The 22,832-nt window shown below is 45.4% G+C and overlaps 1 protein-coding gene across 6 annotated transcripts in view; it reads left to right on the forward strand.

Annotated features, from left to right (window-relative positions):
* The window catches only part of PRKG1 (protein kinase cGMP-dependent 1), a 362,401-nt gene that overhangs the window by 251,766 nt on the left and 87,803 nt on the right, over positions 1-22,832 (forward strand). For all 6 annotated transcript variants that reach the window (XM_014259495.2, XM_005530727.3, XM_088059523.1 and 3 more), the window contains 2 exons: positions 16,962-17,039; positions 20,949-21,043. In XM_014259495.2, coding sequence (XP_014114970.2) covers positions 16,962-17,039; positions 20,949-21,043 — 173 coding nt within the window. The remainder of the gene's footprint in view (positions 1-16,961; positions 17,040-20,948; positions 21,044-22,832) is intronic.

Here is a 22,832-nt window from a genome sequence, read left to right on the forward strand (position 1 = left end):
GGGAGTCTGTTCCTGGCATGGCCAAGGAGTGGGATGAGCTTTTTGTGGGCATGGATAGTACTCAGAGACCTGGGCTGGGTTTTCCTCCTCTCCTTCTTTCCCCCCTCTTCAGTTTTATTTGGGTTTTGTGGCACAAAATTGGGATTTCTTTTCTGTCCTTAAGTTGCTTCACGTTCTGGCAGTGTTTTTCCTCTAAGGTTATTCCCTGTGCCATTCAAATGTAAAACTTGTAGGATTTCCATCTCAAATCAGGTGTTCAGGTACTGATAGATGTAACTGAGGTTCCTTGACTCAGTCTCCTCTGAAGGCACTTCCACCTACTCATGATTTTGTAATTTTCTATTTGATCTCAAAGTCCTCATTGTGCCTACAGCTGGTTATTCTAAATTTTGTTCCCCAACTCCAAATTCCTATTCCTGTTTCAGAGAAGGACCCCTTTGCCTGAATATCAGGGATGGAGCCGATTTCTGCCTGAGCATCTGTCCCAGCTCCACTGAATTGGGTTAGGGTTTCAGGGAAGGGGAAGAAGGCAGGAATTCAGAGAGCCAGAGACAGCTGGAGTACCTAATCCCAGACTGGTATGGGTTGGAAGGGACATTAGGGATCATCCAGTCCCACCCTGGCCGCAGGCAGGGACACCTTCCACTATCCCAGGCTGCTCCAAGCCCCAAACCCCAACCTGGCCTTGGACACTTCCAGGGATCCAGGGGCAGCCACAGCTGCTCTGGGCACCCTGTGCCAGGGCCTGCCCACCCTCCCAGGGAACAATTCCTTCCCAATATCCCATTTATCCCTGCCCTCTGGCACTGGGAAGCCATTCCCTGTGTCCTGTCCCTCCATCCCTTGTCCCCAGTCCCTCTCCAGCTCTCCTGGAGCCCCTTTAGGCACTGGAAGGGGCTCTGAGGTATCCCTGGATCTTTTTCTTCTCCAGGTGAGCACCCCCAGCTCTCCCAGCCTGGCTCCAGAGGGACTCCAGCCCATGGAGCAGCTCTGTGGCCTCCTCTGGATTCTCTCCAGTGGCTCCATGGTTGGTGCCCTGGACAGAATCATCCAAGATTTGAAGTTCTGTGGCTGCAGATGCACAGGAGGAGATTGGATTAAAGTCTTGCTGGCATTTTCAACCCAGGCCTTTTCATCTGCATTTCCTAATCCTGTGCCTTTGCTGTTTGGGATTTAACCTGGTAATCCATTGAAGATGTTGTGTGTGGGAATCTGATCAGCTGGAGCGAGAGACAATGACAAAGGTGCTTTGATTTGCTCACAAAACCCTGCAGATCAGTTCTTTGTGTAGATAATGTCAGGTCTAAACTATGTCACATGGATTTGCCTTGTTTGTTGTGTATCCAGAACTAGAGGCAGCTCTGACATTTGTGTGTGTATATATTTATAGGTTATTGCTGGATGTATAGAAATGTAAAGTGTTCCAAGCCAGGCTGGACAGGGCTTGGAGCGGCCTGGGGTAGTGGAAGGTGTCCCTGCCCATGGCACAGGGATGGACTTTAAATTCCCTTCCAACCCAAACCATCCCATGATTCTCCGGCAATACATAATCACACATTGAAATATTATATATTTATCACAGTTGCAGTGTAAATGGATATTTAAATATAAATATGGCTAATTGCCCTAAGTCCAGCTGTAGAGACTTCATTAACTCATCCTGGGTTAACAGGAGAGCAGCTACAGCTTGGAAGTGCTGGGAATGCCATTCCCACATCTCCAGTGTGTGTTTTGAGAATTCTTTCACTGGAAGCATTAATATTCAGAATTTTAATTTATTTGAATGCACTACTGAGATCCAAGTGCCAGTGATGTGTTTCCCCCAGCCCTGGCCTTGGCTCCCAGTGGATTTCTGGACAAACAGCAGAACCAAACTGAGGGAAAAGGCAGAGAAATGTGCTGAACCCCACAGGCAGAGGCTGCCAGGGATGGAAACTCTTCCTGCCGCTCTGGGTGCTGAAATCTGGGATCCCAGCTCTTGCCACTTCAGCAGCTCAGTTTGTGAGCTGAGTGTTGCTTGCCAGCCTTTGTCTTTTTTCTTCCTTTAATTTCAATAAAAGACTCAATTTCAAATGTTAAAAAAAACACAACCCAGAATTCTTCCCTGTTGCTCGTGGAGCTCCTGTTGTGGCTCCTGGTGAAGAGTGGGATCTTGGAGGAGATTTCATGGCTTAATTCAGCTTTAAGAGCTGTCTTGGGCCTTTCTGCAGAGATAGAAAGCATTCTTCCTGCTCCATGCTGCCCAATTAGTATGGATCAGGAGGCCTTGGGATGCCTGGTTAATTAACAGAGGCTGAACACAGTCCTGCCTTTGTGGGATAGTGTGGCAACAGTGAATAAAAGAGGGAACTTGTGCAAAATTAATTAGCTTTCTATAGAATCAGTGGTTTTTAGGCTTATTTAGGAGTGAGGATGACTCTTGGATAAAGGGGATGAGGTCCCTGGTCCATCCTGCAGGCTCTACCAGCACCAAGGCAGGCCCTGATGTGATAGAGCCAGAAATCAGATTTGAGGGAGAATTCAAAATAAACAGGGAAAAGTAAAAGGCTTTGAAGAAAAAATACCTTAATGTTATTATTTATATTTTCATCTAAGGAAGCACTCTGGGGAGTGTTCACTGGAGGAGCTGTGGGATAGGGTAATGCTGCCTGTGGGGACATCAAATGAGCTTTAGTCATGACTGACTATCACAAATGGACAGAATTTTGACTCAAGTTGTACTTGCATTAATTTTTCAAATGGTGCTCATGAGAACACAGCTTTGGGTCTGCAGGTGCACCAGGAAATAAAAGCTTTTTGGGAAAAAAAAAAGTTAGAAAATAAAATGCAGCTGGAAAAACTGGAGTGCAGGAATACAATGGAGTCAGTGGCAGGAGTTGCTCTAGCTTTGGATTGGGATAAAATGTATTCTTTGGAGTTAAGTTTTCCTTTTTATTTTCTTTAATGTGGGCACAGACCACATGAAGGGAATTAAAAATAATCTCTTGCTTGTGTTAGCACAGGAAAGGAGTTCAGTATTCCCTGGTTTCTGTGGATTCTTGTCAGGAATGTGGTCATCCCTGTGTCTATTTATTGCCCATCCTCTATTTTCCTCTGTTTTTTGCAGTGGTAGAAATGGGGCAAGATTTGGGGATTTTCTTCCTCAGTTCTGCAAAACTTATTGCTAGAAGATGATGCCAGTGGAGAAAACCTCTGGGACTCTGATTACTTCTTAATGTCCCAATATCCCATCTATCCCTGCCCTCTGGCACTGGGAAGCCATTCCCTGTGTCCTGTCCCTCCATCCCTTGTCCCCAGTCCCTCTCCAGCTCTCCTGGAGCCCCTTTAGGCACTGGAAGGGGCTCTGAGGTGTCCCTGGAGCCTTCTCTTCTCCAGGTGAGCACCCCCAGCTCTCCCAGCCTGGCTCCAGCCCTTGGAGCATCTCCATGGCCTCCTCTGGATCCACTGCAGCAGCTCCACATCCCAGATCAGACACACCACTGCAGGTGGGGTCTCACCAGAGGGGTGGAAAAAAATCTGCTACCATTTCTTCCCATTTCATTTAACATCAAATCCCTCCTTTTTTTGCCCCAATAAAATTCTTGTGCTGAACACATGGGAAGGCTTTTCCTGGAGTTCCGTGCTCTTGGCACATGTGGGAAGTTCGGGTCTTCTCCTGGTGGGACCTGGTGGGTGTTTGTGTCAGGTGCAAGGAGCAGCTTTTGGACTCTGCCAAATGTGCTTTTCAGGCAGGGAACAGTGTTCTGTTTTAACTGAGATTTATGAAATGAATTTAGAAACCTCTCGAGAAGCAGCTTTTGGTCAGGCTGAAAATCCCAGTGGTATCAGAAGGATCTTTTTCCAGAGGCTTTCCATGCGAAGCTGGATTCCTCTGGAGACAGGGGAAGTTTATTAACATCTCATTTACTGTCAGAAGTCCTTCTGCCCTTGTCTCTGGGCTCCTTTGCTAAACCCTAAGCAGAGGAGTTGGGTTGTTGGTTTTCTTTCAAGTGCGTGTTGTAAAATCCACTGGAGTTAAGCTAGAGCACCCCAGCTAGGGAATTACATTTCTTCTGGCTCTCCAAAGCACATGGATTCATGGAAATCTCCATGAGAATCCCAAGGATGCTCAGAAGGATGGGAGTTGTAGGATTTTCTCAGCTGTCAGAGAAGACATTCTTCCCTGGGAGGGTGGGCAGGCCCTGGCACAGGGTGCCCAGAGCAGCTGTGGCTGCCCCTGGATCCCTGGAAGTGTCCAAGGCCAGGCTGGACCTTGGGGCTTGGAGCAGCCTGGGATAGTGGAAGGAGTCTCTGCCCATGGCAGGGGTGGAATGAGACAACCCTTAGTGTCCCTTCCAGCCCAAACCATGCATCCTTTGAGAGAGTTCTGTAGTTCCCTGTTTCCCTGTTTTCCAGCGCTTTTCCCCATTCTTTGGGAGCCTCCCTCTCCTCAGTCATCCTCCCAGTGGTGCGAAAAGCCATTCCAGCAGTGCTGTGGCCACCAGCAGGACACGTGGCAAAGGCAATGTCGAACAGAAAAAAAATGTCCCCAAATTTTCTTTGTCCCAGGATTTTCTTTCTTTATTGTTATTATTTTTGGCATCTTGTGGATGATCAGATTTTCAGGAGGTCACTGATAAAATGTGAATTTCCAAATCTGCCCCTTTCAGGTTATGCAGGTGTTGGGATTTAAATATTCCCCGTTTCCAGTTGGATTAAACCTGTCTGGGAGATATTTTTATGCTAAGCGGATTCTGCAGCTGATCTGTCACAGTTATGAAAGAAAGCAAATAAGAAAAACAAAACATTTTTATGCTGTAATATTAGATATTTTCCAGGGTTTCACAGATATGAAAAAGAAAGGATTTAAACAAATTCATAATTTATTTGCCCTGGTGGATTTGCAGGCTCTGTTAGAGACACACAGGATGGATGTGGACTTTTTCATGGCACCTGGGACAACAGAGGTCACAGGGACAACTCAGGAGTTCTGAGTTGTCGCTTCCCTGATCCAGCCTTGTTCCTAATTTCCCAGTATCTGTTTATTTACTGTTTCCAGAGGCTCTACAGCAGCACTGGGGCAAGGAACCCATGGAATCTGTTTTTCCAGGCATTTTCTTTGTTGCAGACAGGTTTGGACCAATGGGTTGGTGGTTGTCCTTCACTTCCTGGGTGGAGAAAATCCAATCAATTAATTCTGACTGAAATTTAATTAAAATTTGGGCACTGGGGGTGAGGGGGAGGTTTCTGTGGTGGAGGTGGTTGAGCTCAAGCCCCTCTTCCCAGGTAGCGCTCCTGACAGCCTGAGCTCAGTGATTTTTTTGGGATGGATCTCCCTGTGGATGAGGTTCCTGGTTTGCGCTGAGGGATTTGCTTTCACTGCTGGATTCTTTGTGAGAAACTTGGAAGGAGAAGCTCTCTGGTCTTTTGGGCATCTCTTTCTGGGAATTCGTTTAGCAGTTTCCAAAATTCCCTAATTCTCACCCGCATATCCTTACTTACAGACATGTATGGACTAATTTTGGTGGGAATGAACCCCAGAATGAAAATGCAGCCTGGTTCTTCCACAAAAATATTCAGTGATTTCAACCCTGAAGAAGCTAACATAGACAATGCCTTTTTATTTGTAAAAACAGGGAAAAAATACAATCAGCAATTATATTAAGGAAAACCCAAATATTAATAACCCTGATGAGCGTTTTCCCTTTGATTCCAACATTTTCCCCGCTGGATTTTCCCATAGCGTTGCCCACAGTGACACCTGCTGGAATCTGGGACAAGGCTGGCTTGCAGGCCCTCCTGAGTGAGTCCTGCCAGGGATTAATTAGGAGAAAAAATGAAGGGAACAGTCCATGTGCTCATGGAGACACCTGTGGCCACCCAAGGAATGGCCACCAGGCTTGGAATGCTGGGAATATCAGCTGAAGACCCTCTGTCCATAGGATCAGTCATTAAACCCCAGCTTTAAAGCAAAGGTCAGACGTGAAGATGGGGAGATCCTCTTCCCATCCCCAGATATCATCAAAATATGACAGTGTCCTTTTCCAGGGAGTTTATTTTCCCTTGGGAAATAGGATTGCTCACACTTGAGGGTTTGTGCTTCTCTGGTTTTAAGCATCCCCTCAGAGGCCTTGGGGATGTGTTTGAAATTCCCCATTCTTAGAGTGGCATTTGCAGTGTCTGGGTTGTAATAATAGGAACTGAGAAGTGTCTCGGGGATAGTGGAAGGTGCCCCTGCCCATAGAACTGGATGAGCTTTAAGGTCCTTCCAAGCCAAATCATCCTGGGATTGTGTGGCTGGATTTGGGGGCCAGACAGAGGGCTTTGGGTGCAGAACTTCAGCAGTTGTGGAACAGGGATGGAAGTTTTCATCTCAGATCATCCTCACTGCGGCCACCATTTGTGTAACTCCAGCTTGGAGGTGGCCTTTGGAGTCTTTTTTCGAGCATCCCCATAAGTTTGGGTTTCTCTTGGAGGAAGGGTTGGACTGGGGCTGATTCCCAGAATTCAGTACTGTGGAGGTGAAGGAAGGACCAATTCACATTGGAATTGGTGATGGAAATCAAGGGGTGAGCTTCCATCAGGAAAATCCCCTGGTCAAAATGTAGGGAAAATTCAATAGGATCCCAGAGAAATCCACCTCTAAAATGCAGACTGGGATCAGGAAGGGTTTGTTTCTCCAAGGTCTTTCTAAACTTAAGACTGATTCCAGGTTCCTACACCCTCTGCTACAATCATAAGCAGCTAATACCATGTAGACAACATGAGTTGCTGGAATAGCCCATATCCCATGGATAATCCAGTGTAAGGATTTGGGACTGACATGGTTTAATCCTGTGCCATCCATGGCTGCTTTGGGGTTGGAAAAAGGGATGGCACATCCTGGTCCTGGAGTCAGAATGTGCAGACTGAGAACTCCAGGTGGGATTTACAGGTGTCTTGAAGGTCTCAGGTCACTGGTTCCTCACTTCCTCTCAAGTGGAGATACTAAAAGTATTCAGACCCACCATGGCTATTCCCATTCAAAAAAAGGGGGGAAATTTTGAGGGACTGGTGAAGGGACAGCAAAGGAAATCAAGTATTTTTGTGAAAATTCCTTTTCTTCCATTATTTACTTGCAGTCAGCTCTCAGAGATATGATGTGGGCAAGGACACAAACTAGCTTTTCCAGGGGAATGTTCCATATCTCTGTTGTATTTCCCAGCAGATGGGATGGGAGGGGGTCAGGGCAGCATCTCCCCAAAGCCCCTGCCCAAGGCACTAAGGAGCACTTGAAGCACTTTCCCGACTCCTTTGGTTTTCCAGCAGTGCCAGATATCCTCTGTCTGGAATGAAATCAGCCTGAAAGTCATGAAAAACAGGGATCTTTGTCCTTCAGGTGCTCTTCCTGCATTCAACATGAATCTTGTGCCAAATAAAAGGCTTTAATAACAAAAAAAATATAGGAAATGGAATTAAGTTACTCTGGTGGTGATTTGGAGACAAATGAGGGGGGAAACAGTTCCTTGCTGGGAAAACAGGCTGCTGCTGGAATGGGAAAGGAGGTTCCTTAGCAGAAGAGATGAGCTCTGCTCCTTCCATCCTGTGATCTCTGTCCACTGGGAGAAGTGGGAAATGGGAATAATGTGGCTGTTGCCAGCTTTAAGCTGCTGCTGTCCCAGGAATTTCCCTGTGTGGGATGGGATCCCATCTTCATTGGGGTCAGACTCCTCTGCTTGTAAATCCAAATGGCCATTTCCCAAATTCCTGCTGAGAAAGCCACGCAAAGTAGAATTCAGAGTTTAAAGAAGCCCTGATGAAGGAATTTGGGGACCATTGTGTCCTTGCCTGGTAAGAAAAGGGTCAGCTGTGCCTCGTGCTAAAAATCTGACCTAGATTACATTTCCCAGCTATGTCCTGGTTTTCTTTTCAGAACTGATATAAGAGATGCTCCCAAAAAATCTGCTCTAAGGCACAAAATAGCTGGGAGAAGTCCAATATTTCTGAGCGGGGTCATTGCATGAGAGATTGATGGAGGTGCTGCTGCTGCAGGGTCAGTTCTTGATGTGCTTCATCCTTCAGAAATCTCAACTTTCACCATCTTCTGAATTCAGGATGTGATTTGGTTTTTTCCTCACACCTTCCTCTTTAGTTACCAGTTGTCCAAAATCTTGGAATAAGTTGGAGGCAGTGGAAAGGTTCTGTAAAATTTTCCTCCAAGCAAAGCTGAAATAGGCTCATGCAGCTCCAGCCATGTCAATTTTAGCAGTAAGAGAGTCTATTAAATAGTGGAAAATATAGCTTTCTGCACTTAGGGAGGAGATATTTTGCATTTCTATTGTAAAATACAGGTTTTATACCAATTTTCCAAATTCTGTTGTCAAGGAGACGGTGGCAGCCCAGGTGAGGGGCTCAAGGCAGCTTCTTTTTCATTTGGGAAAAGTTGTTATTGATGTTTCAAAAACTGAGATTTCAGCTTTTCCCAGTTTATACACAGAGTGAAAGTCCACTTGCTGCTTTAGTAAATATATTTGGGGCAAACATTTGCTCTTATGGAGGTGTGATTCACTTCCAGAATTCCTTGTTGTGCAGACTGGGAGCAGGGGCTGAGTTTGTGTCATGTGGGTTGATAAAACTCAGCTTTTTTTGTACTTCTTGGGGAGTTGATGAGAGCAATCAAGGGAAAAAGGAGGATATTTTCCAGCAACAGCCAAAATCCATGGGGATACAACAGGGGTTATGAACTATTTAATTCATCTGCCAAACTCAGGGCTGGTTGTCCCCTGCACAGAACCCTTAAACTGGAAGCAACTGGTGAATTCAGGGGTTTAAACTGGGAAAATTACCTGTTCCAGTAAAGGCCTGTAGAGGATTGATAAATCCAATTCTTTCCATGATTTCCCTTCCACTAAAGTTGGTTTCCAGTGATAATTCGAAGTGCATTTGCAAATGAAGGTATAGTGTCTCCTCTTCAGTCTAGACCACAAAAAGAAAATACATTTCATAGCAGGTGGCTGGAAAAGTGGCTGAATATATTGAATTAATGTGCATTTTTTTATTCCTCGCGATCAATTCTGAAATGAGTTTGGATCCTGGTGGCAGTGCAAATACCTGAGGTGATTAAGCATGTGAAATTTGGAGGAAATGAAGGAAAAGAAATGAAACAAATGTGTTGATTTAAGTTGTTTACGTCCAGTTTCATTTTGGCAAGGAATTGATTCCCATTCTAATAACTGTGGAACAAACCAGCGGATTTAGGGAGGGCAATGGGATTTCCACACACGTTCTTCCATTATGACAAGGGAAACCAAATCAGAGCTTTTTGGGAAAGGATTGAAGAGAAGCTCCTTTCTTGCATTTCAGCAAAATTTAATTAAATCCCCATGGACTTGAGCTGCTGATGGTTGGAGAGCGGTTTTGTGGTGCAGTGCCAACGTGGGGTTCTGTTTCTGGTTGAATTTCCTCAACGTTCCTGTGTGTTAATGTCCAAAGGAGGCTGGGAATGCTGTGGAATTATAGAGATTTCAATCCTACTAAAGTTTAAAATTACATAATTCCGTAATGTATGTGACTGGCCCAGGGAATTCAAAGGTCTTAATTGTTTTAAAATTGTTTTTATTTTTGCTGAATTTTACTGTTTGCTTATTTTTACTCAGGGTGGTTGATGAATTGGTTCCACTCTGTTGCCTGGGGATCCTTTTTCTAATTACTGATTCTCAGCTAATTCTTCACATTTCACAGTCATTATCTGTGAATCTGGTATTATTTAAATTCCCAAGCAAAGCATTTTGGTGTTCTGACCCCAATTTGTGGCTTGGACTGTGGCCTAATACCACTAGTGCCTTTTACCCAACTAGTTTATCTGTTATCTCCCCTGGGAATAAATCCTATTTTTTTCCATATCAGCTCATCTTGTTTTCCTGGAAAATCTTGTTGCTAAAGCTTCTCTCCCATTTCTCCTGACCCTGTGCTGCTCTCACCCTCTGTCATCTCCTTACTCTCTTAATCCTTGAACTCTTTAAGTTCTCCCTCTTGATCTTAGAGGTTAGTCTTGACCTTTTGCCTTCTTCACCCCCTTCTGTATCTCTTCCCAGCTTTCTCAGCATCCTTTCCTTCCCCATTTCTCATCCTCCCAAAATTCCAGTTTCTTCTCAGCACATGTCCCTTAAAAAAGAGAAAAGTTTGAGGCACAACAAAGCCTCACCCACATAAGCCAGCCCCTGCTCTTCAGCCAGTGCCAAGGGCATTCCAGGAATGGCAGAAGGAAAAAGCCAGGAGCTCCTCCCATCTTGTGCACCTTCCCTTTGGAAAGCAGGAACCTGGGCCAGCATTTCTGAACATGGTCCCTTATCCACCTTGTTGCCTTTTAATTATCCCTGAAAATTGCACTCGGCAAGCGTTGGCTTGAAGTCCAGCAGAATGTAGAAGGGGATAAAATCACAGTCAAAAGGACAATCTTGTGTTTTTCATGACTAGGAGATGAAACCATTGAGGTTTATCCCTAGTTCATGTCCTTCTCCTTAGTACTGCTTGGTTTAGGGGGCTTCTGAGATGAGCTGTGTTTGTTCTGTGGCAAACCTAACAAATCCTGTTTGATAGCTCACAAATGCCACTATTTATCCACTGTTAATTGGCATGAGGAGAGTTTTGTGAAGGTTGGGTGCTCTGGTGCGAAGACCTTAACTTTGATGGTGTAAAAGGAAACCAAACTGCTCAGCTGTGTGCTCTGGGTCATGGAAATACCAGAGATGTGGAGCTGCTGCTTCTTTCCATGAGAGAAGTCAACATTCAGGCAGCCTCTGAATTATCACAACCATAGTGTCTTGTTTACAGCTCAATGAGAAGACTTGAATTCATGGTGGAAAATCAGCCTGGGTTTCAGGACCAGCACTTTCACCTGGGGAGTTGTCAGAGCTTTGGGCAGAGTTGGAAAAATCACAGTTTGGAGATGGCCTTTTGCTCTTAATTGCAATGTGTTGAGTTTGTCTTGCACAGTTTCCATTTGTATGTCTTTATTTACATCTCCTGTCTTGTCCCAGCAGCTCAGCTGGGAGGGGGCTGGGTCCAGCTCATTTTGTGGAGATTCTTTTGCCTTTGGGATGCTGAAATGGGAGGAGATTTTGAGAAAAACAAACATCGGGAGGGTGCCAGCCCTATCTCCTTCCCTCCTGCTCATTCTCAGTGCACCACAGGGAACAGCAGTGCCAAACACCGAAAGAAACAACCAGAAATTAAAGCAATCATTTAACCAAAGAACTTCAAATTAGGAACATTTCTCACATCTTTGCGTTTCAGGAACAGCAGGGACCTGTTGTTTATCCCCTTTGGTTTATCCATTTCAGTGTGTATCCCATGGATTAGGTGGAGGCTGTACTTGCTTTTACTTCGATGAAATAATTGTTGAATATCTGGGTTTTTTTGCTGTCCCTATACTTCCTTTTAGATTCCTTTTCCCTAGAGCAATCCCTGTTCCTGAGTCCTCTGGAGGAGAGATTATATCTTGATATAATACAGATTTTATCTTGATACGACCTCTGTTGAGGACAGATGAACTCATTGTGGGGAGTCATCTCTTAAATCATAGTTTAGTTTTAAGCAGTTACTCTTGGACCAGGGAGTTGGATCAATAATCCTCATGCGTTCCAACTGTATCCAACCCTGGAATTCCAGGATTTGTATTATTCCAGAAGCTGTGCTGTGTCAATGCACAAACAGCCCATTTTGGAAGTGTATTAAGAGCCTTGCTCAGGGATGGTTTTGCAGGAATTAGAAGCAACCCATAAAGTGCACAAGGCCCCACAATTGGAGAAGGCAGCTGGAGTGTCCAGCTCATTCCCTGGAGTGTTTTCCTCAGTGCTGTTACAGCCTATTAAGGAGCCACAGTGTCAGTGCAGAGGAAATGTTTCCCCAAAGGATTCGACAGGAAGACAGGCTCCTGTCACTGTCAGCTTTTGCTCTAAAATACATACTCAGAGTGCTGGTGGGAGATCAAGGAGCTGTGTCTTTAAGGAGGAAGTGTAAGTTTGTAAACCATCAGTATGAAAAACAAAGAAAATTGCTGCTGGATATTGCAGCTCTGTTAGAGCCAGCTGAGTAAAAATCACAGGATCATGGAATGGTTTGGGTTGGAAATGACCTCAAAGTCCATCATGTTCCACCCCTGCCATGGGCAGGGACACCTTCCACTATCCCAGACTGCTCCAAGCCCCAAAGTCCAACCTGGCCTTGGACACTTCCAGGGATCCAAGGGCAGCCACAGCTTCTCTGGGCACGCTGTGCCAGGGCCTGCCCACCCTCCCAGGGAACAATTCCTTCCCAATATCCCATCTATCCCTGCCCTCTGGCAGTGGGAAGCCATTCCCTGTGTTCTGTCCCTTTAGACCCTTGGTAGTTGTTTCTCTCAATCTTTCTTGTAGGCTCCCTTCAGATACTGGAAGGCCACAATTAGGTCCCCTTCCTCATCTCCTTTCTCAATTCCATAATTATCATGGAATTAAGGGCATGAGTTAACCCTCTCTTCCCCTCATCACTGCAACTTCCTCATGTTTTAATTTACCACTTGTTGCCCTCTAGTTAAGCTGCTGCTTGGCTATTGAGATGTCTCAAGTGTCAAAAATTAGGGATAAATGAGGAGAGGACCACAAAAGTATAATCCTTCCCTCCGGCTATTTCAAGCAGCAGCATTTTTAGATAATCCCTGGGAGTAGGATGCACTGTAAAACCAGGGAAACAAATCTGTGTGATTCTTAAGGAGATCAGTACAGAAGACTCATATTTACCCATTTGGTTTTGCAGCATTTTCAGCAAATAAATGTATTTTTCCATTTCATTTTGTTTGCATGTCTGTTGTCATTTTAGGATATTTAAGGCAGCAAATCCCAAACAGGAAAACTAAATCTTCTAAAAGCTGCTTCTGTTTGGAGTTTTGCTGACAGTTCTATGAATATTTTTTAAAACACCAGCAAAACAACATATTAAGGTTATTTTTATTTTATTTTAAAAACACCTTGGATGCAATGGGTGGGACATGGAGGACTGTCATCAACCCTGTGTTGCTGTCACTGGTTTTTGTGGTGTTAACCCAGCTCCAGCTTTGAAGTCCTCGTTTGAAAGCAACCTTTGTGCCTCTAGTCCCCTGAGGGGACCTTTGGCGCCGTGGGTCATGGAGCATACCAAACACCCCATTTCCCACCTCTTCCCAAACATTCTCAGCATAAAAACGGCAGTCAGAGGCATCCAGGTGGAGGAAAAATGATGTTTTTCTCGAATTTAACTGTTGGGTTGGACTCCAGAGTGGAGGTTTCTCCATGAGGCCTAGTCCAGCTCAGGCATCTTATTTTTAGTTTAGGTTTCCCCACAAGGTCTGGGTAGGCTTTCTCAGACATCTCAGTTTTAGTCAGGGCTTCTCCATGAGGCCTGAGTGGGCTCTCAAAGTCTCATTTTTAGTCAAGGTTCCTTTATGAGGCCTAACTGAGGTTTTTTCATGAGGCCTGGTCAAGGTTTCTCCACGTGACCTGTTCAGCTCTCAAACATCTCATTTTCTGTCAAGATTTCCCTATGAGGTCTGGATGGGTGCTCAAGCATCTTGTTTTCAGTTGAGGTTTCACCATGAGGCCTGCTCAAGCTTTCTCCACAAGGCCTGGTCCAGATCTCAAACATCTCATTTTTAGTTGAGGTTTCTCCACAAGGCCTGATTGGGCTCTCAGAGATCTGAGTTTTAGGCAAGGTTTCTCCAGGAGGCCTAATTGAAGTTTCTCTGTGATGCCTGCTCGGGATTTCTTCATGAGGCCTGGTCAGGCTCTCAGACATTTCATTTTTGGTGGTATATAGGAGCAGAAGCTCCTGCTGAAGTTTGTGATTGATCAACCAAACTCAGCGAGCCAAAGTCCTGAGGCAGATGTGAAGGTCTGAAGTTGCAAAGGTGATGATTTTTTGTGTCGTGAGTGAGATATGCCCTGGCATGTTGGGGACAAAGAAATTAACCACACATTTAACTGTTCTGAGATGGATGGATTGGGGTGGTCACTGAAATACGGTTTGTACGTGTCTTAGGGTCCTGTATCTGTGGGAGATTTTAATCCTGGGGAGCACTGGGATTCAAAAAGGAGTTTATTGACAAAATTTGGTGCTGTTGGGCTCCACTGTTCCTGATTTTGTCTGTTTTCAATAGAAGTTGGTCTCAAAAATCCAGTCACTCCTGAAGGGACCTTGCATTGGGTATTTCTCCGCTCAAGGAATGTCAATGTCTGCTCATTGACATTCTGCACAGGATGAGGGATTTCATAAAATGGGATAGTTGCCTTTTCTAGAGCATAATTTGACTTGATCACGAGATTGGTAGTTCTTCTGTGGGGTACCTGGAGCAGGTGATGGAGACATATCTGTGTCTCGTCCTCTCAAGCCTGCTGAGTGAGCATTCTCCTCCCACCCTCCTTGGCTGCTGGGGTTTTTTTGATCATTTTAAGTAAAATTGACAATAGAAGTAAAGGAAAAAAAAACCTGGTATTTTTATATAAAGTGCTCTTACTGGACAAACAAGGATCTCCATGAGACGCACTTGATGGAGGAGTTCAAGGGGAGGAAGAGGTTCACTTTTGTTCATTTAGGTTGGAAATGTTATTCTGTGAAAGATTCCAGCTTCTCTGTATGCTGAGGGACAGGACGAGAGGAAATGGCCTCAAGCTGTGCCAGGGGAGGCTCAGGTTGGACACCAGGAGGAATTTCTCCATGGCAAGGGAGCTCAGGCCTTGGCAGGGGCTGCCCAGGGAGGTTTGGAGTCCCCATGCCTGGAGGTGTCCAAGGAAGGGCTGGATGTGGCACTGGCTGGAGACAAGCTGGGAATGAGTCACAAGGTGGACTTCCTGGTCTCAGAGGTCTTTTCCAACCTCAGTCATTCTGGGATTCTGTGAACTTTTGCAACTACACTTCTTTAGATATCTTAGATGGTATCAGAGGTACCTGTGGAGGTATTGCTGCCTCTCAAGTGGAGCTAAAAGCAAGAGCTTTGTCTTTTTTTCCACTTCCGTGAGCCCTGTGTGAGCTCTTGGGCACGTTACCTGCCCAGGATGGTGCTCAGAGACAGGACAGATAACAAGAATTCCATTAGAAGGGCAAAGCACACGGATGAGCTGATTTGAGTTAGAAAACAAGGATTTAAGAGCAGGAGCATTGCTAAAGAATGGGAAGGAATACATAAACATGAGGATGTGGGTGGCAGGAAGGGCATGGAAAGAGGCACCAGTGAGGAGCAGGTTAAAGAAAATGAAAGCTCTGGGCACTCAAGGGAGGACTAGAGGAATGTGATTGGAATGTTGGAAGAAGGATTTGGCTGAGATTAGAGCTCAGTTTAAAAAAGAGACAAAATACACCGAAGGAGAGGCAGCTTTAGGTGCTTTGAAGCTCAAATTTGTGTTCCATTCTTTTGGCAGACTTCTGGGTGGGAAGTTCGGGGAGACTAATGCATGGGAATGGCTAGGATTCGGGGTGGGAAGTTTGAGAGGACTAATGGGTTGGGAAGATCCATGTGTGGGAATGATTGGGAAGAATTATGAGTGGGAATGGTTGGGTGAAATTTATGGGTTGGAAGATTGGGAGAACTTGTGGAATTGCTTACAGCAGCAGGACTGAGACTCAGTTCTGCAGTGGTTGGTGCTGGTGGTAACTGGTGAGCAAGACCAAGGAATGGCTTTTTAGGGAGCACGTTTATCATATTAAATTGCCCAGAAATCATATTCAAAATGCCATTAATGTATCTAATGAATATGGATTGCCTGATGTAAATTTGGAAGCTATTAGCCCAGTATTTTAATTAATTAGATTTTTGGGTGCCTACAAGATTCCACATAAGGGGGTCTGATTCCAACAGCTCCTTAAATCTGGCCCTTCCAAGGAATTTCACCCTGGATGGCCAAAAATGTGCACCTTAAATCTGCTCTCCAGAGACACCCAACACAAGCAATAAAACCCTGCAAGTTTGTGTCCAGAGACACCCAACACAAGCAGTAAAACCCTGCAAGTTTGTGTCCAGGTCTCCTCCAGACTTTTTTTTTTTTCCCCTCCCTCTTCCCACTTTGGCACATGAAAATGGGAAAAGCTGGGAGTTCTGTTATCAGTCTGTAAATGATAAAAAGGTTGGGATGTAAAGATAAAATAAACAAACTCAGGTCAACACAACACTATGAAAGAAAACATCTCAAGCTTAACCAAATTTGAGGTTTTGGATTAATTCCCCTGCTTTATCCCAAAGGAGATGCAGGAGAGGTTGGATGGGAAGCTCTTGATATCCCCAGCCTGCTGTTGGTTGAATTTGCAGGGGCAGAGCGTTTGGAATGAAAAGTCCAAGGTTTGGGGGGGGGGGGGGGTGTCTAAATATTAATTGAAAATCTTGATTTTGAAAATACTGGGGTTTTTTGGTTGTGTATAAATGCATATTGCTTTTGATGGGGTGACACAAGGGATGAAAGTATCCTAACAAGTTTAGATGCCAGCACGGATAAGCTGTGACATGAATTTAGCAAGCTTATTCCACAAAATAAGGCAAAAGTTGACAGATTAAACTACTGTAATAACAAGAGAAAAGCAAAATTTATTTGCTGAATAAAGCCCTTGCTAGCAAAGCTGGAAAACCACCAAAATCAACACAAAAAAAAAAAAAGAAGGAAAAGAAAATTTTACCACCAGACTTCTTATTGCAGTTTAGTTTGTGTAGCATTATTCCCTGTTGGAAATTCCTCTGTCTCGTTGACTTGCTCAAAATGGATTTAGGCTGTGAGGATAATTCATCTGGGCACAGACTGGCACCAGCACAGGCAGAAGAAAAATGGGCAAGCCACAAATGCTTCCAGTTTAATTATTCTATTCCTTAGCACAGGACAATCTTTAAGTCACAGGCTGGGATAAAAGGGGTCCAGGGTGATGTTCTTGCAAAGCTGCCAAAATATGGGCTGGGGAACAGGCTCTGCTTTGATTTGTTCATCTTCATTTGGTTCCTTCTCCTCTTACAGACTCACTACGAGAGTGGAGAGTACATCATCCGCCAAGGGGCTCGAGGGGACACCTTCTTTATAATCAGCAAAGGAAAGGTAAGTTCACACCTTCCCAAGGCAAGGGGCTCCCAAAATCCCACTCCAGACTCTCTCTCTCCCCTCCCGAGGCACAAATGTGTCAGCACTTGACATTTAATGTAACTCCTTGGCTGGGTCAGGAAGGAAGAGTGGCCTGAAGGGCTGAAAATGAACCCCTGCTGGTTTGCACATGTGCTGTCATGGAACACTTGGGGGTGGAAACTGTTATTGAGTCTCTGGGTAAATGACCACAAAACTCAATTTCTTTGAAATAAATCCTACAATATTCCATGATTTCTTTGCTAAGCATCCCCCTTCCAATGCTGGCTTCCAGGCTTCATTCCCAGCTCTGTTCCCAGCTTCTACAAATAATAGAAGGGCAGGGAGGGATGTCTGAGCTTTCGCCTTGGGGGAAAAAATGGTCTAAGTTTCTCTTCCACTACTCACAGGGAAAATATGTTTGACTTCTTTTCCCATAAAATGCTGATGGGATTTCAGAGACCAAGTTTTTTCCTTCTATTCAACAACTATTTATAATTTTCTTAGCCTGCCTAATACACTTGAAAGACACTTGGTTTCTTTCCACATAGCAGGATGGAGATTTTGGAGGGAATACACAGTGATTTCGAGACGCCAACTAGTTTTTCCACCATCATCTTCCACTTCCTGGGAGCCAGTCTTCATTGCAAGGCAAAAAATGGTCTTTTTAAGATTGATAAGAATGTCATGGAGAAGCTTTTGAAGTGAAGTTAATCCTGCAGAAATCCAAGTTTGTTGGTTAGATGCCCTTTCACTTCCCTTCACTCAGAAATAATATTCCCTCTTTTCCCAGAGTATGGACAATCATGAGCCAAGCTTCAAACCCTTTTTCTATTGCTATTTTTTCATGGGCAGAAATATTGGGATGGTGCATCTCCTTCCCACGCCGAGTGTTTGGAGCCGTGTTGGCCACTGAGGCTTTTGCCCCACTTGGTCAGGTGGATTCTGTCCCTTCCCAGCAGCACAGAATCCTGGAATGGCCTGGTGGAAGGGACCTTAAAGCCTATTCAATGCCACCCCTGCCATGGGCAGGGACACCTTCCATTATCCCAGGCTGCTCCAAGCCCCAAAGTCCAACCTGGCCTTGGACACTTCCAGGGATCCAGGGGCAGCCCCAGCTGCTCTGGGCACCCTGTGCCAGGGCCTGCCCACCCTCCCAGGGAACAATTCCTTCCCAGTATCCCATCTATCCCTGCCCCCTGGCAGTGGGAAGCCATTCCCTGTGTTCTGTCCCTCTATCCCTTGTCCCCAGTCCCTCTCCAGCTCTCTTGGAGCCCCTTTAGGCCCTGGAAGGGGCTCTGAGATCTCCCTGGAGCCTTCTCCAGGTGAGCACCCCCAGCTCTCCAAGCCTGGCTTCAGAGGGGCCAGAGGAGCAACTCCATGACTCCTCTGGACTCATTCCGACATGTCCACAATCTACAAAGAAATGTAAAAACCAAATCCCAGTTGTTGGCCTGCAGCCTTTAACTCTGACCCAGAGGATGGAGAAGACATTCTATGGCCTTGGCCAGTGCTCCCAGAGCCCCGGACTCCTCCTGGAGCAGCTCCTTGGTTTCGTCCCTGGCCTCTATTCCTTTATCTTGCTGTGACAGCTGCTGGCCAGGAAAAGGGAGCTAAAATAAAACAAGGCACGGGGACTTGCTAAAAAATTCCCAGACTCTCAGCTGGAGCCTGATGGCTTGACAGAACTTCCCACAGGGATAGTTAAATCCTGCCCGGTTTTCTGTCCCAAGCTTATTGCTTTGGAAAAGCGACAACAGTGGCTGATGGATGGATGGAGCTGGAGAGAGTTTAATTTTAATGCCTGGCTTAGGATGCATGTAATAATTAATCCATGCTAAGCATGCTGCTCGAGACAGAGCCTCAGCAGTGAAACACGGAATAAATGACAATGAAATACAGGATTTTAGAGTCAGTGTGTGCTGCCTGGCACCTGCTGAAGCCAGAGCACATCACCTCCATGTCCTGTGGTAAAACTTGACCAAGGCAGCTCAATAAGCCAAGATAATGCTGGCATCAGCTCCTGTTCCTGGGAGCACACCTGCAGTGTCTGCAGTCAGCGTGAGCAGGATCAGGGCAAGCTCCTTAGGGAATGTCTGCCTTGCCTGTCACGTCAGAGTGTCTGGAGTGATGCAGAATCATGGAATTGTTTGGATTGAAAGGACCTAAAAGCCCATCCAGTGCCACCCCCTGCCATGGGCAGGGACACCTTCCACTATCCCAGGCTGCTCCAAGCCCCAAAGTCCAACCTGCCCTTGGACACTGCCAGGGATCCAGGGGCAGCCACAGCTGCTCTGGGCACCCTGTGCCAGGGCCTGCCCACCCTCCCAGGGAGCAATTCCTTCCCAATATCCCATCTATCCCTGCCCTCTGGCACTGGGAAGCCATTCCCTGTGTCCTGTCACTCCATCCTTTGTCCCACATCCCTCTCCAGCTCTCTTGTACCTTTAGGCCCTGGAATTCTTCTCTAAGGTCTCCCTGGAGCCTTCTCTTCCTCAGGCTGAAGTGAGAAGAGATAGTATTTTACATTTCTGAGCCACTTCACTCTTAGAAATACTGAGAAAACTTCTGCTCTGTTTTCTTCTAGCCCATCCTCCATTGATAATTCTTTTAGGACCACATTCCTTTTCCCCTTCTTCCTTGTTAGCTTCATCCACCCACTTCACCCCACTCCTGAGCTCCTTTAGCATATTTTTTTAACTTGTTTCCTTAAGTCCTACCAATCAGAAATCAAAGTGATTTCCAAACATGCTATGTGCAGGAATCTGTGGAGTAATAATGGATCCAAATGGCTTCCAAGCACTTTCCCTTCTACTTGGAAAGTGCTGCTACTCCATCCCTTGCCTTTATCCAGAGGCAGCATGGGCCTTGCTGTGCCATTTTCCACCCTTTTCCCCTTAAAATCTGCAATGTGGCACCAATTTAATCCAGGCTCCCCACTGGAGGCTGGCTCAGAGCTTTGAACCTTGCAGAAGTCACACTGTCCTAATCCCTGAGTACTCTTTGCTTGGGATCCATGGAAGTCATGGAAAAAGGGCTGAAATCTGCATTGAAGTTCCCTCTGTTTGTCCAGGGGCGTTCCTGGCTCATCCATCCCACATTCCCTGCCCTTCCATGCATGAGTCAGTGCAGGTGCTCAGCGCTGTTTTTTGCTCATTAACCTCTCAAAGCCACTGGTTCTGCCACCCCTTAAAGAGCTGGCAGAAGGTTCAGGCCACAAGTGTAAATTTAAAAGGGAAATCACACCAGAACATGACTGAATCCAAAAGGATATGCCTGCCATCCTGCCTTTGGCTTTGGGAATTTCCACGTGCAAAAGCCGTGGTTAAAAACTTGGAAACATTTGATTTCTGCTCCAGCTGGAGTTGTCCCCTCCCTGAACTGCAGAGAGAGCAGAGCCACCCTTGATCCTGCAATGCCCCAAGCTGGTTCACTTCAGTTGTGTCCAAATGCCGGTGATTTGTGTTCTTCCTGTCCCTTCTGGGAACTTGGGAATGCTGGGAATTGTGTGGAACAAAGCTGATGGAAGTGTAGGCCGTGTGGCTGATAGATACACAGCAAATTTTTGGAATTTCGTTCTCCTTTGACTGTGCTTGTGCAGCCAACTCCACATTTTGAGTTAAAAACATTCCCAAAAATCTAAAGCTGTGTGTTTTTGCAGGAGTAGTAGGAAAAATCCCCACTCATTTTCTTGGATGGTTAGTTGGCGATGCCCACGGAAGAGCGCAGGACTCTGGGGAATTACATGGTTCCCAGAGGAGCCTTTCCTGAGAGATCCAGGAGGTGACAAATTCCCCTCTAAACAAAGGGGGAAGAGGTTTTTTTGAACAAAGAGGTTTTAGTTGTCAAAAGTTCACTGAATCCCACGGGGTTTTGGCTTTTCCGCAGGTGAACGTTACCCGGGAGGACTCTCCCAGTGAAGATCCCGTCTTTCTCCGCACTCTGGGGAAGGGGGATTGGTTTGGAGAAAAAGCCCTCCAAGGGTAAGTGCTCCTTATGAAGTAGTTCTTGAGTGCTGATATTTTCTCCAGGATTTTTGCAGCTTTCAGGTGGTTCTGGCCATTTGGGAAGATATTGGGAGTGGACTTATTCTTTTGGAGTCACTGGATTTGTGTTAGAAGGAGGCCCCACCTCAATGGGAAATGGGCTTGTTCTTCACTTGAGCATCCAAATGTAGACCTTTCCTTGCTTGTGGACATTAAAAATTAGTTTACTTTCATGCTTCCTTCCCCAAACATCCATTGGAAGCTCAAAGAGTTTGATTTTTGCAATTCTAGAAATTCTTGTATGGAAAAGGATAATCATGGTCATCCTGACAGGGTGGATGGCTGACAGCAGGGCAGTTTGGGGGGTTGAAATTGCCATGCTGGATTTCTGTGGGATTTTGGAGGTAGAAATTGGATGTGAATAAGCACTTGTATATAAACATTTTCCTTTGGGGATGAGCTAAAAGGAGAGAAGTTGCAAATCCATATTCAACAGGTGTTTATTATAAAAATAGGCTTCATTAAGGCAAGAATTTGGGACACTTATTCATCTTCATGGACAAACATCTTTTCCTGGGGGTTTATCTGGGTGCCAGAGCTTTTGGGCTTTTTTTGGGCTGCTGTGCTAACATGGTCACTCCCTGCTCTACCACCCTTCTCCCAAATAAAAGGTGGCAGAATATTTGAAGGCTGAATTTCCTGGCACTTCTTGGCAGCCAGAGATGTATTGAGCACAAACCTCAAGTCTATGAATCTCTATCTTAATTACAAGATATTGTAGTTATTGAACAAATATCCTGATTTTGATTCCATCCCTGCACAGCCCTAGTGACATGGAGCATCCTCATGGTGGGAATTCCTTGGCATTTCAAATACATTTGTTTGAGATTGGTTAATTCACACTACTTGGCTGCATATATTTGAATAGTCAGTAGAGAAATGGAAACTTAGTTATTGAGAAGACGCTCTCAGCATGCAGGGAAAGCACAATCCTGCCATCTCTAGAAGTGTCCAAAGCCAGGCTGGACAGGGCTTGGAGCAGCCCAGGATAGTGGAAGGTGTCCCTGCCATGGTAGGGGTGGGACTGGATGGGCTTTAAGGTCCTTTCCAACCCAAACTGTTCTGTGATCATTTTTTTTTGCTAGAGAGGTGGGATTCCTCCAGAACCATCCCTCCAGTCTGCTGATAATCACAGGAGTCTTACAGGAAGATTTAAACTGAATAATGTGAAAATATTCTAATGGCAATATTTGGTAGCGCAATAAATTGCTAATTAATGAGTTTCATTCGGGATTGTGAGAGACATTCCTGTTCAGACATTTGGGAAACCTTTAGGATGATTCCACTGCTCTAAAATACAGCTATGGCTGAGAGCTTGAGATAAAATGGAATTTTTACTCTATTTTCTTTTCTTCTTTATCTTTGATTAATTTTTTAAAACTTTGCAGGCCTTAGCAATACTTGGAATCTCAGAATGGTTTGGGTTGGAAAGGACCTTACAGACCAAGGGACACCTTAAAACCTGGTATTTCGTATGTGTAGAATAAAACAACAGCTAAGAATCATTTCTTCATTAGGATAGAAAATAATGTATAAATGCAGCCCAGCAGGGGCTGGGATAACAAATCCCTCCCAGCAATATGTCCCCAACAGAGCCATCAGGAGCTGATGTGCATTATCCCATTTTCCATGCTCACAGCAGATGGCACCCATTAGTTCCCAGTATCCCATTGCACACTGGCAGAACAAGTCATGAAATTATGATCCTCATCCTCTCCCAGGCCCC

Source organism: Pseudopodoces humilis, chromosome 9 (genome assembly GCF_049639895.1).
Source record: "Pseudopodoces humilis isolate 2021_Gansu_Grassland_sample_001 chromosome 9, ASM4963989v1, whole genome shotgun sequence".
NCBI lineage: Eukaryota > Metazoa > Chordata > Aves > Passeriformes > Paridae > Pseudopodoces > Pseudopodoces humilis.